The 17,352-nt window shown below is 43.5% G+C and overlaps 1 protein-coding gene across 1 annotated transcript in view; it reads right to left on the bottom strand.

The window, feature by feature from the left end:
• The window catches only part of MBOAT2 (membrane bound O-acyltransferase domain containing 2), a 204,382-nt gene that overhangs the window by 62,728 nt on the left and 124,302 nt on the right, over positions 1-17,352 (bottom strand). Inside the window, exon 4 of the mRNA XM_019537423.1 lies at positions 4,145-4,240. Coding sequence (XP_019392968.1) covers positions 4,145-4,240 — 96 coding nt within the window. The remainder of the gene's footprint in view (positions 1-4,144; positions 4,241-17,352) is intronic.

Here is a 17,352-nt window from a genome sequence, read left to right as displayed (position 1 = left end):
GCAGGACAGAGCCTCAGCTGGCTTGTCCGGGAGGCAAGAGGAGTGGGGACGGCTCCCGCCACTGTGCACACCCCCAGAGGAGGCATGAGGACATGTGCCCCCCTGGATGCGTGTGTGGGGTGAGGGTGGGCTGCCCACTGTGGAGGGCTGGGCTGGGGCTTCACTCAGGGCAGGCAGTGGCAGTGCTGGGGGGAGGGCTACAGGGGAGGTTACAGTTGTTCCCCCACCCCAGCCCCTCTGGACAAGTTGCCCACAGCTCCATCCCATACCCCATCCTGGCTGGGAAATGCCTGCCCCAGCCCCATTTCCTCCCTCACTGTGAGGACCTCAATCTGTGCCCATGACCCTTCCCTCCTTCATGACCCTCCCCGCCTCACAGACTCTCCAAGCTGCTGGGCTGCACTCCGGGCCATGTGCATGCTGTGGCTGTCTACGTGGCCTTTATCGGTGACATTAAATCAACTACACCAGCCAAAAAAAAGCTAATTGCCAATAATGTCAATTTTCCTTCTATTGGTGCTGATCCAATATGGACCGATATATCGGTGCACCTCTTCCATTAACCATCAAGTAGTATAGTTGCAAGACTGGTCTAGAAAGACTGGAAGCCAAAAATATGGGAGGAAATAGATATTATCTAACTTAACTGATCAGTGACAAATCACAAACTAACAAAACAACATCCTTATAGGAACCAACATATTGTCCTGTTTTGGCCACATCTTCAGGTGGAAATCAGGATAGGCTTTGGTATTTTATACATACAACTAATATGCCTATTTAGATTTCATTTGAATGGAAAAAATTCACCAGTCATGCAGAGGAAAGAAAGATACACAGTACAGATACTTTCCTCCTTTTAATAATTTATGTTCAAAGAGGAACACACATTGGAAAAGGTGTTTGCTCATTGATGGGATATATGATGTCATGTCACAGGCACAGCTGTGTGGTTCTTGACCTTCCCCTTAATGAACTGTTTATAATTTGCTATGCCATTTCCCATTTTCACTTCCTTATTTTATTGCATGATAACAAGTTTGTATTAACTTGGACTTTAGCTTGAAAGAACCTATTGATTGTTTACAGGTTTTAAAAAGTTACAGGTACCTTCTCATTATCTAAAAACAAAGTAGTAAAAAATACAGGAAATTCAGAATCAAGTTAAATACTGGCATTTCTTTTGGGAGTAAAACTACAGAAAAACACAATGAAAGTGCCCAAAGGACCTGAACAAGCTTAAAACAAGCAGACAGAGGAACTGCACACAATAGAAAGCTACTAACACATCTCTCAGCTATACAGCAGGGAGCCTGTTTGCCTTAAAATTCTAACTGGCTATGCTGACACAGGACTAAAACAGCACAATTTATACCTATGGACTTTTACCCCTAATTCTTTCAGGCTAGAGACAGACATTATACATAGACCAGTTTAAGTGCTCGGAAATTGGTTTAAACCTGTAATAGAACAGATATTCAGTGCATATAAACCAGCCTGAAAATGGCTGAAATTGGCTTGAGATAAAGTTGGTTGAATGTAATATTAGACTTAACTGATTTGGGTCAAACCAGTATATGCAATGTCTGTCCCAGACCCCTTCCTGGTTTAAGTTAAATCAGAGTCCCCCAGCATCCCGGCATGCTCTCTGGGCTGGGCTGAGCTCTCTGCTCCAGAGAGCTGAGCTGGCCCCTCCCCTCTGCTCCCTTGCTGAATCTCCGGCAGAGACTTGCACACACAGCAGCATCTGCCTGGCCTCCCCTGCCCCACCCCACCCTTGCTGCTCAAGCAGGGATCCCCCTCCCTCCTCTCTCCCACAGCATGGACCATAGCCAGCATGTGGTATGCTAGCTGATGCTGAGAGGTGAAGGCAGACAGGACAAAGGCAGACAAGACAGTGTCCACTCAGGTCTTTTGGAGCTAATCAACAGGTAGCTGGTAATGTCCCTCCTTGGAATGTTTCCCTTCCTCTTAAACAGCTTTCTCCAAGGAGCTTGAACTAATGAGAGGCTTTGTTTTCTGATGGGGTGCTAAATGCAGAACTGATAAATGCTCTGTTATCAAGTGGGGGAAGGAACCCTTCCCTAATCATGCATCCTGCTGGAGTCTGGCCACGACCCCCTCAGCTCAGCAGTGTGGAATGGAAAGGAGGGCTGCTCTAGCACCCCCTGCCTTCTTGCCTGAGCCACTGCCCGAAGCATGTGCCTCAATTTCCTCAATCCAGAAGGGATGTCCGAGCAGTTACAAACCAGTTCAGCCTAGCCAGATTAAACTAACCTGCAAAGATTGAATCAATTGTGGGTCTGTCCCTAACTTCAGAGGTAAGGCTCCATCAGCTTAGGCAAAATACTAGCTCAGCATCATCTGTCTTCTACTTTTACCTTGATGTAGTTTTTTACACTAGAGCTGGAATTTCATCTGTCCAGGGCTAAACACTGATAATTCTACCTTGTAACAACATCACAAAAAAGTGAAAATAAAGTTTTTAAAGTTTAGACTAAACTAAACTTAGTCTAGGTCACAAGCACTAGCAGGCCTTAATCATAATTACATTCTTACTGCAGGCCATCCCAAGGAACAGATTTAAGGTCACTATTGCATTGACACTAGAATACCTACATTGGTTTTAAAAATTTACATGGCTTCCTCTTCCACAGTTCTCTATGTTTCTACTTATACTCACCAAAATAGGCAATGTTGGAGACTACTCCTCTGGGGCAGGGGTGTCAAACTTACACTGATCCCCAGGCCAGACCCACACCATGGGGCTCCATATGGCTGGAAGTGGGAGAGACAGCAGAAAATGCAGTGGCAAAAGGCAGGGGTTGTAGCAGAACAAGTAGTGGCAAGGCCAGTCTCTGCCTTGTGCCGGAGCTGGAGCCCCCTTGTGCCCTGTGCTACAGTAGTAGCTCCAGCTCTGGCTCCAGCACAGAGGATGCGTAAGGGGAGCCACTGCTGTGTAGCTCTTCTGCTGCTGTCACCACAGCCACCTTCACCAAGTGCTCTGCTGCCCCCCTGCCTCTGCATGTCCCCAATTTCCACAGTTTGGCTGGTAGTCCAGTCGGCCGCGTACAGTCTGCAAAGCTGCTTTACAGTTCAAATCCCTGAACAGCTAAACTTTTAGCTATTAAATGCACAACATCTGGAATTCCCTTCCTAAACGCAGTAGGAATGTGATGTGTTTATTTAGATAATGGTGACTTAAGAGTTAGCAGTACCTCATTTTACAACACACCCCAGCTTGTAGAATTTTTAATTAATGGTGTATTGTTCGAACTCTAGTACCCACCTTATGCCGTATTCTGCTATACTAAATGCATATTGGGAAATGCTACTCTGTCCATCACATGGCATGAAGGTGACAAACAAAATAATTATAGTGCCACAATCCTCAAGCAGTTAATTAAGAAACAAGCAGGACGTTAGATATAAAACTAATGTTGCACTATATTAAAAGGCACACACGGGGGGTTTAAGTACAGCTCTTTCTTTTAAAAATAGTGCCAAAACAAAACACCTTATGTTAACCAGAGTCTGCAGAGTATATTCCAAATAAACAGAAAAAGCTCACCAGCATTTTGTTCTATGGATAATATTTTTACTCTTCAAAAACAACCTAATCAATACGATGCCCACTATTGTGTGGGCCATACTGGAAAGCAGAGGAAAGAGTATGACATTTCCAACTCTCTCACAATTTTGCCCTTCAACACAGGGATTTTCTCCTACCACCTCTTGCCACACTTTAAGGAAAAGTACCATCTGAAATAAATATCAAAAGGGAGTTGGATTCAGTACAGGTTCAGTCTTGTTGTGAATGGTAACAGGGAATTCAGGACAGATGAGAGCCACTTTGTACTTGATGCCTTCATCAAGGAATGCAAGGGGGCACAAGGAGCTGGCTCAGCAAGGACAGACAGGGCCATTAAAGGATTCCATATTCATATGCATGTAGTATATATATACCTCTCAGTGTCCATGCTCAAAAAGGAAATGGTACATGCTCACTGCATACAACTAAGTACACACAGTGAAATTAAACAAAAAACAAAAACAAAAAAAAAAGTAAATACAGTAACATATCAAGCAAGCTTTACTACATGTCGATGGGAGGGAAAACTAAAATATATAATTTTCTTCTTACCCAGAAAAATCAGCAGAATATTGTCCATAATCAAATATATAGACTCTAGTAATTTGGCACACAGTGAGGTATCCCAAAGCAAAAACAAAGCAATATCTGCAAAGGAAAAATAAACAGTTATGTTGGATTTAATCATTCAAAAGGAAAAGCAGCAAGCAATGAAAGCTTATTCCTTCAGCATTCCAGATTACAGGAAGTTTGTGTTTGGATTAAAAACAGTGGCACTCAACTCATCTGCCCCTGCAAACTCAATCCAGTATGTGTACCCAGTCCACAGCAATTGGTGCTAACCTGGTGACCCTGCTGCAAAAAGTCCAGACCTGTGGGAAGCACTGCAAGCCAGATGACATGGCTCCTCCACAGGCCACATCTTAGTTGTCCTTGAACTAAAACACATCAAAAACTCATTCCTTATGTTTGAACTATTAGGTATGGTCACTTATTTTTTCATTATGTTTTAGATGAACATTACCCAATTTCAAGTTTTCATATGACCGGGGTATGTTTAAAAGCTATTGACTGTGATAGGATAGGAATATCCTACGACTCATTTTCAATATCCTATCCTACCCTATGATTCATTTTCTATGAATGTGCAAAAGAAAAAAATATCTAGTGTAGCAGTTTATAGTGTGTTTATTCATATACACAGAGTCATTCAAAGTGCCATCGTAAAAAACTACAAGGGCTGTAACAATGAAAAAATCCATTTAGCAACTTATCCTGTTCTTTCCCTTTTCCCCAAAATTCAAATTAACAAAAAAATTAATATAACTGTATGAAGTAATGTGTAAATTAAGATCCTTCTCAATGAACTGCATCAATTCTATTCCATGAACACCCTAAATCCCACTGCATCTGTTGACGGAGGGATTAAATGAAGCAATTCATTTGTTTCACAGGCACATTAGTGCTTTTTTTTTTCTTGAAAAAAAATAACCATATATTTTCTCTCTCAAATTAAGTCTAAGCATTCAACTAACGTAAGTAAATTTATAGATTATAGAAAGAATTCTATGTATTTTTTTATATTATACACAGACGCACGCACACAATTTTATATATGTGTAGATAAATGTGTTTGTGTACACTGCACAAATGTGACACTGCGTGCATGTATGCATGTGTATGCATGCATGCACTGCCCTTCCCCCTCGGGGGCAGGAAACATACAGCCTGCAAGGCAGATCCAGTCCACCGATTGGATCTGGCCTATGGCTGTCCCTGCCTGGCGCTCTGCATGGGGCCAGGCCCCACCTGCTCCCACATGGGGCAGCCTGTGCTGTGCTTTCACCCACACCTGCCAGCTCTGGCCAGCACACAGCTTTCTGGTTGGGCTGCTCTCAGTGCAGCTGCAGCTACCTGGGTACTGATTGCCCCTGCCCCGCTCCAGCAGCTCCTCCTCCTCTGACTGCTGCTCCACGTGGAGGTGAGGGAAACCTGCATCTGTCCACCCAGCACAATAAGCAGCCATCTGCTGGTGGCCAAGTGGGTGGAAGTGAGCTGGGAGCTGGAGCAAGAGCTGAAGCCCCATGCACTGGGGCAGGAACTGCCCAGCTGTAGCTTCCCCCCAGCCGAGAGCAGCACAGCAGGGGCAAGAGGAGGAGGAGCTGCCGAAGTTGGGTGGGGAGCTGAGCAGTATCCAGGCAGCTGCAGCCTTACTGAAAGCAGCCCCCACTGAGAAGATGCACATGTTGGCTAGTGCTGGGACCAAGTGTCAGCAGGAGGGCAGTGTAGGCTGCCCTGGGTGGGAGCAGGCAGGGCTCAGCCCCATGAGAAACACTGTGGGGGCACCCACAGGATGGACGGGGGAAAGAAAAGGGGAAGGAAGAGGGACAGAAGGCACCTGCACCACAGGGCCCAGGTGAACTGTGCTGCATGTGACCCTTGCCCTTCCCTTTCTTCCACCAGCTCCCAGGACCTAGTACACACAATCGTGTGTGTGCGCACATGTGCACACACAAAATGCTTATTTTATCTATGTATATGTAAATGTACATGTATATACACATATGATCTTGTATATACAGGTGTGTATGTATGCATGCATGTACACACACACACACCCTCTACAGCACATATCAGTTTACATGCAAGCTTTTGGAAAGATCCATCCATTAGCACGATTTGGCACTATATAAATATAGTTCTGTTAATACAGATTCCAAAGTGTGCTAGATAAGTACCTTCACTTTACATGTGAACTGCTGCCAAGGAATTAGCCTTAAACCATAATCTTTCACTTTTGTCTGCAATTTATCATCACAAATAATTCCACAGATTTCAAAAGGGACTATTTGCGATAATAAAATTAAAGGATCTGCTAGACATCTGCGACATACATCAACAACGTAAGCGAGGATGAAAGGAACTAGAAGATGAATGAGATAGCAACAAGTACTTAAAAAAAAAACCCTTGTTGGTGTTCAGAAAACACCACTATAAATAAAATCTTAGCAAAAAAGCATATTATATCTGTGAAACCGTAGGATTCAAAATAACTTTTTTAATATAACAAGATCTTAAACTGACACAATCCCTCTACACTTTCATTTATATACATTATACAATGCTGAATTATTTATTTGAGCTAAATAATTCAACATTTTTAGATTTATGGTGCATCTGATCCCATTTAGAAATAACATTTTCTGGATTACTTATTCTAGTAAAGCTGAAACCAGCATGAATTAGGAGATAAATTCTTTCATACCATTTATCTTTATTATAAAAAAAAAAAAAAAAAAAAAAAAAAAAAAAAAAAAAAAAAAAAAAAAAAAAAAAAAAAAAACTGGCTGGAGAACTGGTACAAAATAGTTAGGTACCAGTATGTAGTTTGTTGCTATGTGCACCTTGACGTCTCTCAGATTAGTCCTTTCTTTCATTAAAATTTCATGTTCTTCAGTCTGAATGACCTATACATCTATGTTTTATACAATTTAATGAAGATTTACAGATGAAGATGTTTAGAAAATGATACATCAAGACAGAAACTAGAGAAGATAATTAAGCTATTTTTTTCATGAAGTATAAGGTAAAAACGTTTTTAGCTTGCAAATGAAACAAGCTATGTATTACAGAAGTGAATCCATTATTAGCCAGCCTGTCTCAAGTAAGTTACAGGCGTGCTGAAAAAAAATATAATCGCAAACATAGCAGCACCACAACTTTCATAATTCAGACTAGTACCATATGAAACATCTGTTAGATGGGGAAAGAACTGTATTTGCATACATCTGTGGTTTAGGCAGCTGAATTGAGAGGGAAGGAAAGCAGTGCCAGTTTTTATTTTACATAGTAATAATTGTAATGATAAATTCATAGGTATATTTAAAAGACTAATTACGAAGACCTACTGTTACACCAGGGAAATTTATACTATATAAAACCTACATTGAAAGAACATTGTGATCACAAGGTCAACTGAAGAGTTAGGAAACCTAACCTATATCCAACCCCTTTGTATGCAAGCACTACATTATTCACCTTAAATGACAAGATCACACAGTACTGCCTCTACAGGACGCGTCTCATTCAAGCAATGGATAATTATTCAAGATTTTTTTTTAAATCTCTACATTCAATATTTGGCCTCAGGGCTTATTTAATGCATGTCTTCCAAACTGTGCACTGAAGACAGTTAACTATGTTCTCTTGGACATTTCTACATTGTATTCACCAAAGTAATAGTGAGCACAAACAACGAGCCCCACGATCATATAATGTTAGGAAAAATATGCTATAAGAAAAGCCACCAGCTCCTCCTATAGCAGGGGCAGGCAATTATTTTGACTGAAGGGCTGCTTAATGAGTTGTGGCAAGCTGACAAGGGCCACAAAGGTAGTCCTACCCCTTAACAGGTGTCCCACGCACTGGCCATCTTGGGACCAGAAGTTCCATCTCCTAACCTCTGACCTTTGCCACCGGAAGACCCCCCCCCTTGCCCCCAGAAGTACTCCTTTTGGGAAGGGGTTATGCCATCTTGAAACAGTATATAATTTGTTTTTGCCCCAAAAATCAAACATTGACAATAGCATATTTTAATTTTATTAAAAAAATATTTTTGCCCTGATTTTTGTGTGTTTTGTTGTATATATAGAAGTGATTGCATAATAGCTCAAAATGAAGTCTTACTCTTGTATATTGGGGAAGGGGAAGGGTGGGTGGGTATGGGGGATTTGTGGGGATGTATGAGTATCAGTTTTGTGGTGGGCTGTGGGGTATTTGGAAGGGGAAGGTGGTTGGGGGTGTGCATAGGGGGTATGGGTGCATGAGGCTCCCCCCAGAGATGCACATGTGTGGGGGGGGAGGGTGCAGGTAGGCGAGATGTTTGTGGGTTGTGCAGATTGTGTGCGAGGGAAACTTTGGTTATGGTGGGGTGTGCATGGAAGACCCTCGTGTGCACTGGAGCCATTCAGCCCACAACAGCCTGCAGCCCATGTGATCTGTGGTACCTCACCACCACCAACAGTGCATAGCCCCAGCACGTCCCATGCCTCCTCTGGACTCATCACTACCACAGCAGATCAGCAGGAACCGGGGCACAGCCCAGACCCAGCCCACTCTGTACCGCCCTCCTGTGGTGCATCCTGCTGCCCCCTTGGCATGCAGTGGGGCTGGGGTGGCTCTGAAGCTGGACTGCCTTTCTAGTTAGTGCAGGTGGCAGTGACTCTTTCTGGCTGCCGCCAACACCTGGGCCCCCCAGGCCCAGCCCCATGGTACCAGCAGGCATCTGCGCCACAGCCCTGAACCCGTGTGCCCCACTCCTGCTCTACACTCGCCTGCCCAGGCTCAGCAGCAGCAATGAGGGACAGAAGCTGCTGCTCTGCATGGTGTAAGAGTAGCTCCTTCCCATCGCCACTGCCAGTGATTCCTGGTGTAACCACCCAGAGCCCACATGGAGCTGCCCTGTGTCTACACTGTGTCACCGCTGCCTCTGGGCTGCCTGGCAGGGCAGTGGTGACAGCACAGAGCAGAAGCAGGATAGCCCAGAACAGCACAGGCTCTGAGCAGCTACACCAGGAAGCGCCAGCAGTGGCGAGGGATTGGGGCCACTTTTACTTCACACTAAGCAGCAGCTTCTGTCCCGTGCTACTGCTGTTGAGCCTAGCCAGGTGAGCCCAGAGCAGGGATGGGTTGCATGGGGCTGGGGCTATGCAGCACAGGCCCCCACTGGTACTGTGGGGACAGGGTCCTAGAAAGACAGGGGACAGGGGCCTAGAAAGACAGTCCAGCCACGGAGCTGCCCTAGCCCCACTGCATGCCCTAGTGCCTGCAGGACACACCATGGCCAGATGGTGCCTGGGCCAGGCAGGACCAAGGGACCTGCCACAGGCCAGACAAAGACCAGCTGTGGGCTGGATCCAGCCCATGGGCTGTATTTTGCCCACCTGGTCCTATAGCATATTCATTCATTTTAAGCAGTTCACCTAGCTGTAAGCTTTATTACAACAATTAATATTAAATGTTATTTTAAAAACCAGAAAGCAATATAGTAGGTCCATTTCTTCCAAAATGTGAAGAGTCAAATCTTAATAGGTTTTTGCATATTGCTTGACTTTTTTTTAATTTTTTTTTTTAAGGTCTGTCAATTAAAGAGCAGTTAATGCACGTGATCAGCACATTAAAAAAAATTAATGCAAGAATCAAGTAATGTGTTAATTGCACATATGGCTTTGAAGCCCATGCCCAGCCTCCATTCCACTACTGTCACCACCACTTCCAGACCACTCATCAGGGCAGTGGTGGTACTGCAAAGGAGCCACAAAGCAACCCAGGTGTGAGTTGGACTGGCAGCCTGCATGGCTGCAGTGTTTGGGGGGGGGGGGGGGGGGGAGGGGGACAGGAGGAGAGGGACCCACACAGACGAGCAGCTGCAGCCTGCACTCAGCTAGGAACGCAGCCCAGTGGCATGTAGAGCAGTGCCCTGTAGATAAGTCTGTGGAGGGGAGGGGAGGGGCATGGGGAAGTAGAGGGGAGTAGAGGGGCATGGGGGGACAGATGGAGGCCCCCAGTGATGGAGAGAGTGGGAAAGGGGCAGGGGTGAATGGGACCCGGGGCAGGTCATGGGATGGAGCCGCAGGTGGCTTGTCCAGAGGCGTGGCTCCCTGCCAATGTGCGCACCCCCAGGGATGTGTGTGTGGGGCAGAGGCAGGCTGCCTGCTGCAACATGGGGCTCCATGCCCTGTTGCCTTTGCTCTGGGAGCTGTGGGATATATCATTTTGTAATTCCTGTGGTTGGGGAGGCAGAGGACGTGGTGCAGCCAGTGAGCAGCTCCCGCAAAGGCAGAGGCAACAGGGTGCAGAGCCCCAGCCTGTTGTGGGCCTGCCTCTACCCTATGCACAAATCTGGGGGACACGTGACCCCCATGCTGCCTACAAAGGTGCACACACAGGTGGGGTGCCATGCTTCCCCCACCCCCATGCCCCTGGATGAACAGCCCGCAGCTCCGTCCCAACTCTGGGGACCCATTCACCCCAGCCTCCGCCCCTGCCCCACTCCTCCCTCACCATGGGGTCCTTGATCTGCCCCGCCAACCCTCCCCTCTCCCACACCCCGTCCCTCCACAGACTTACCTGCAGGGCAGTGTGTCTGCACGCGTGTCTGTGGCTGTAACTGCGCATGTCTGTGCCTGTGCTTGTCTGTGTGTGTCTGTCTACGTGCATGGCTGCACCTCACTCCCAAGCCACAGCCCCCTCCACCCCTGCTCCTGACCCACTGTACCCCGCATCCTGCCAGGGCATGCAGGGATTCCCCCTTCTAAGGTTCCAAGCATTACACACACACACACATAAAAACACAAACACAGAGCCCCGCTACACCTTCACAAATCCTCCCCACACACCCCTCAAACATGCAAGGTAACTGCCTAATTTTGCATTTTTCTGCACATAATTTTGAACTTTTAGCTGTGCAATTAAAATTGCAATTAATTGCAACTAATTTTTTTTTTTTTTAATCACAATCAAATTTTTTAATAGTTTGACAGCCCTACTTTTTTGTTTGTTTTTTTTAATTGGCAAGTAGTCTTCCCCAGTCTTGTTAAACAAAAACTGTCATTTGAAAGACCAAGCACCAATAGGTTTAATCCCAAACGGCAAAAAACAAAACACAGAAACAAAAGACAAACTTTGCCAGAACTTAAGGTTCTGTTATCAGGCAAAGCTAGAATACATTGCAACACTGAAGGCCCGTAGCAGATGTTAGATATAATCACAGTAAGTCTACCACAAACTACAGCATGCCACATGTTTGGCAAATGTACAGCACAATAACATGGAAAAGAAGCCACAAAGATGTTCCACATTTGATACAGAATATTTTTGTGGTTTAGCACGCCCTACTTTGAACACGTGACATGCAATACTGGGCTGCACAATGTGGTTTTAAAATCTTTCTGCATGGAGAACATATGGACTCCCACCACATGAATAAAAAGGGCAGTTAAGAACTCAAGTTCCCCAGTGCCCACCTGTATTCACTGCAGGGTGGAAATTATGGGGCTCGGGGCATGACCTGGGCAGCTGAGAACTCCCCAGATTTTGGATGCACGAACCTCATTCTCTACCTCATGACTAGCTGGGAACAGAGAACTTCTGTTGCATGCTTCCACTGGGAACCAAGCTGCTCCCCACTCAATTCACAAATCAGCCCCACCTACTGACTCTCCAATTCTCCAATGCTGGGCTGCACCAGCACTATGGATATTGCAGACTCCCCACGCTGCAGTTGCACCATTAGGTTCTGAAGAATCTCATTCAAATCTCACCGTTAGGATCTCAATCCCAAAAAACTGCATGTCCTGCATTGTCAGATATGCTAGGGGCAAAGATCCATGCCTTCATTGCAGGGTCAGATAGGAAGAGATACGGATATGTTCCAAATATAAACTTTATCTTTAACAATTCACTATTACCATGTTAAAGCACATACATGGTAAGGACCTTTGATTCTTAAGGGACCTATCCTACATTGTAAACACTATACCCAACAGCTCCCAAAAGAGCCAGTAGGGGTTCCTGTAAACATTCCCACAGGTATTAGGCCCCAGTATTAGTGAAAGAATCAGAATTTGCAAAATGTAATCATTCCTCTTAGCTAGACAATTTAGCACTGTATGCTAATAGTAGCTATGTTTAGTTGTTTTCTTAAAGTTGTTTTTTCTTGTTATTAAAACGTGTATCTTTCTTCAGTACAAATCAAGAGAGTAGTTGCAACATATTCATTCATTAAAAAGTGATTTTTTGAAGATCTAATTTGTAGCACTAAGACATTTGTTTTAATGTCGGGAAAGAAAAAGAATGTCTTGGCAACAGAGGTCAACTCACCAATGAACTTGTGCAGGTCCTGTGCCATATTTAAGATAAAAGCTACACTAACATGATCAAGTAAAGACACAAAATAGAACTGCTTTGCCACAACTTTCCCAATCATCTTCTTCTAAAAAGTAGGTTAGAGCAGTATTTGCCAAGACAGTCACCATCTAATAATAGACACTTGAATAGGAGTCCAAATGGCAACTTGCCCTCAGGGGAAAGATGGTTCCTAAACACCTTCCTACTCCACTTGATTTTACCAGCTACAAGATGCAGGGTTTCACCTCAAAAGTTGTGAAAGGTGTGGATTTCTTATAGTGATATCTTTTATTAGACCACTATGTAGTTGGGCTGAAGTCAGACAAGTTTTCAAATGCAAGACATTTTTCCTCAAATCTGATTACAAAGAGCCAGGCACAGGATAGTAAAAACAGCAATGGGAGGGGCTGAGAATAATTAGCAGGGGTAGCAGACACAATTAGCAAAAGATATTACCTGAAGAAATTGTTGCCTTTTGCATATTTCTGGACCATTACAGATACAATATCACTCCTACACTACCTCAAAAGTTGCAAGTTACATGTCTATTGGCAGAACTGTGAGAGGGTTATTTTGTTTAAAAAAACAAAACAGTTGATTCCAACTTTTCCCAGTATTCTTCTCAGTTCTGATGCACTGGAAAAATCTGGCCATGTAAAACCATGTTTTCAGATAATTTATCATACATATGTTAGCCATCATAATGAGATAATATAAGATTTCTTCTGGATGCATCTATATGCACATTAGCTCATTTAAAATGATGCCTTAGGGGCACAGCAAAAAATACACTTTCTGGATTAGATCTTGGATTCAATTTTGTAAGTTCTTTCTCAATACACAATTTAGCTTTATACATATACACTACTAAAGCCTGTCCCAGTATTGCTTATATTAGTTGAAAACCATAAATTTATTTCACCCACTATAATATTCAGTAGTTCTAAAGTGTATGTTAATCAGGAAGAGTTCAAAGAACAGATTTTAGCTACTAAGGAAGATAATGAAAGTCAGTACATGTATAACAATTTTCATCTTCAAAGTGATCTATACACTTTAAGGCTAAGTACAGACAGTCAAAACCCCCAAGCCTGAATCAACTCAATCTTTGCAGGTTAGTTTAATTTGCGTAGATTGAACTGATAAGCAAGTGAAAAGACATTTACTGTTTATCTTGAAAATGGGCCCATGCCTCAGTGGCCTGGGCCAGAAGCCTGTGGGCTCTAGAGTGTGCCTCCCTGCCCGCTGGAGCAGACAGCTTAGGCAAGGATAAGCCCTCCCAACCTGAGAGGAGAGGGTTGCAGGGGGAGGCGCAAAGCATCACGGGATGCTGTAGCACTGAGTTAACTTGAATTTGGAGGGGATCTGGGACATAAGCTCAATAAAATGATTTAATCTAAATCAGTTAAGTCTGATACTGCATCCATTCAGGTTTATCTTAAACCAGTTTTGGCTATTTTGAAAACCAGTTTATGCGTGCTGACTTCTATTACATTACAGATCTGAACCAGTTTCCAATCAGTTATACCAGTTTGTGTGTAATTTCTGTCCCTAGCCTAAGCAAGACACAACTCTTGTAATAAGCCAATTTAAAATTTAATTCAAACATTAAATCCATCAATATAATCTCCCCCCCCACAATTTTAACAGACTCATTAGAATTTGTACCATATCCTAATGTACATAACTCAAAGTTTATAATGCTACTTGCTGATTGCTGAATTCTTCAAAAAGTTAATTTTGTAGGGGTTTTTTTAAATTAAAAAACAATCCTCAAAAAAAGTGTTTTTGAACACTAAATTAAGTCAGTTTTGTAATCTGTCAAATTAACCATCTTCAGCATAGGAAAATAGCAGTATTGAATTTTGCACACCCAAACATTACAAAATGTTACCAAACTGATAACACTCAACTACATAAAGAAAAAAAGCAAAATTTCATCCAAAAGAAAATGTTTCTACCCATGTCAAAGCATTTGAAAGCAAAGGCCTAGAACCACAACTTACTATTGCATTCATAAGTGCTATCAAGTGGATCACATTTCCCACTTAAGTATTGTAAACAGAATTTGCACAGCTATGGGCTCCTAGATGAAGAAAGTCTGAAGAAAGTCTCAATAACATTGTTCTTTTTAGTTTTAAACAATCTCAAGAGCAAAAGTAGCTCATAAAGCAAAAATTCAATGATTCTACAATAAACAGTCAATAGGCACAAGGATTTTAAGTATATCTGAGAATTTTTCACATGACCTCTGTCAGGATGACATCGTTTTATCTGTCAACTGAGTGCATGTAAAATAAATATATTAGTCAATCTAGCCTGGGCGAAGTTCCCATCAAAATTCAATAAAGCAAAGCAAGGATTAACACACGAAGCATTTAAGGTCAAATCTTACTCCACCTATTAACTAAGTTTCACATAGACAATTGCAAGTGCAATCCTATTCCACCCTACTCAAGCCCCTGAAAAAAACATTAATGGACCTACATTTTCTATCTTAATCTTGAGACTAACCCACAGAAAAAGAGAAAAGGACAACCCTTCCCACATACCTTTTGTATTAACATTTTTTCAGGGACTAAAACCAGGTAGAATTTAGATGCTTAACATGAAATAAGCTCTGGCCCTTAACATTTCTCAGTTCACTTTTCTTATAAAGAGAGTAGAAGCGACTGGGATATTATTTCCCTTGAAACAGATATTCTGATTTTTTTGCATTAGTTTATCACATCACATCACATGTTAGGGCCTTCCTAATTCTGTATTTTCTAGAGCACAGAACATTATAAATAGAACATTATTATGCTCTGATGTAGTTAACTAGCTGGTAAATATCTCCAGAAACAGAATTATCATATACATTTTAAAACCGTATATTACAAGTTTTAGCATAAATATTGGACAGAGTGAAGCCTTCAGAAATACGCTGATCAAGGTGCTGATCAAGACAAGTCCCCATTTAACTTTACAGCTACTATTGGTGAGGGGGAAGACTTTTCTTCTCCCTCCCTCATCATGTATGCACTATTATAGTCTCTTTTTGGTTAATTCCATTTGTCAAGTTATGGGAATTGAATATTTAATATCTAGAAGACATTTTGATCTAAAAGAGGTTTCAAGTCCTGTCAAATGGCAAAATTTTCTGTATTTTTTTCTGGCCATCTGAACATAAAGCTTGATTCATATATGCCCCTCAGTTTTAACTTTGTATTGTTAAACATGTACGTGTCACACCTTCCTCAGCCACAAGTACATTAACACATCAATAGACTGTTCACACCAATAGGTCTTCTGCCTTGTAGAGTATGCAATGTCATACAAGGAGCACATTTTCACTGCATCAGAGAAAGTCATAAAGAATTCATATTTTTAATTTAAAGAAATGGGTACATGGGGCTGGATGAGATTTCCCCAAGTCATCACGTCCAATTTCTCACATCTTAAGCAAGTGACCAGCATGCGTTAAATCTCTGGACCTGTCTCGTCGGCCCTCTAGGTTTTAGGCATACACAGAAGAGTTCTAATTTCTCCCCCAGGCAGCTCCAGAAATTCAGAAACAAACTGAACAGAGTATTACATTATACTTCACTTTTTTACCAATTAAGAGAACCACTCAAGTACTGTATTTACCAAAAACCAAGTTGACTTCAAATTTAATATTACCTCTGCCGATAATTAGATTCTACATACAGAAAATGATAAGTGTGTTATAACTTTCCATGTATAGAATCTAATTAATGGAAAATCATCTTAAATTTATCCCACAACTGCTGTGACAGGAAAGCAGTAGCACGGGTCAAGGGAGGAGATTCTCACCCCTTGCTTCCCTGCCCCTCCTCCTCCCCGTGTCTGTGCCTACACCCCTGCCATTTGCCCCATACTAGCCTGCCACTGCCACATGCCCCCTTGCCACCTGTGCCTTTCCCCTGCCACCTACTCCTTTCCCCCCATGCCTGTGCCTGCCTACCCACTCCCTACCCTCCTGCAACTTCCCCCAAACCTCTTACCCTCACCCACACTTGTGCCTGGCTCTGACCTTTTGCCTCTCCCAATTACCTTCTCCTGCAGCTCTGGTCTTACTCCAGAAAAGTGAGCAACACCAGTGGCACTAGTCTAGACCAGCCTGGCCAGGAAAAAATGGCAGCAGTCCCTGCTGGACAAAGTCAGGGCTGGAGGAACCAGAGCATGATGGCTGTAGGTGTTGTAGGGCTTGCTACCACTGCCCTGAGTTCATTTTCCAACAGGCGGTGACAGGGTGCACCTTGGCTTCGGATCACCTGGTCTGCCAGGAAATTTATCTTGTGTTTCTCTCCTGCCATGACTTTGATGAAACCATATTCTAGGAGGCAAAGCCCAAGGTGATCCTACCCAGTCTTAATCCCCATTTTCTTCTGTGGGGTTTCCAAACCTCCCCTTTACCCCAGCCTGGCCTCTCCAGATGGTGCTCAAAATCCTCTGTAGCCAAGTCGCAGTACTGCCTGTTAGTCTATTATTCTGCCCTCTACCACCAGGGTGACCTTTGGCTTTGGTTAGATGCACCCCTTCCAGGGCTGGCCTTGGCCTATACTCCAGTATCAAAAAAAGGGAAAAAAACCCAACCCCCCCCCCCGACTGTTCTCAGTCTCCTTGCCAGGCTCAATCCATGTCCTCTTCACCTGGGGTCAGGTTCTTATATCCCAATCACAACAGCAAAACAAATCAATTAGAATCATAGAATCAGGGTCGGAAGGGACCCTGTAGATCTTCAAGCCCAACCCCCGCCTGGGCGGGAGAAAAAGACTGGACTCAGATTGAGTCCAGCCAGGTAGTCATCAAGCCTCTTCTTAAAGATCCCCAGGGTAGGAGCCAGCACC

This window comes from Crocodylus porosus, unplaced genomic scaffold, assembly GCF_001723895.1.
Source record: "Crocodylus porosus isolate Cpor-Errol unplaced genomic scaffold, CroPor_comp1, whole genome shotgun sequence".
Classification (NCBI taxonomy): domain Eukaryota; kingdom Metazoa; phylum Chordata; order Crocodylia; family Crocodylidae; genus Crocodylus; species Crocodylus porosus.
This window is presented reverse-complemented; position numbering and strand designations above follow the sequence as displayed.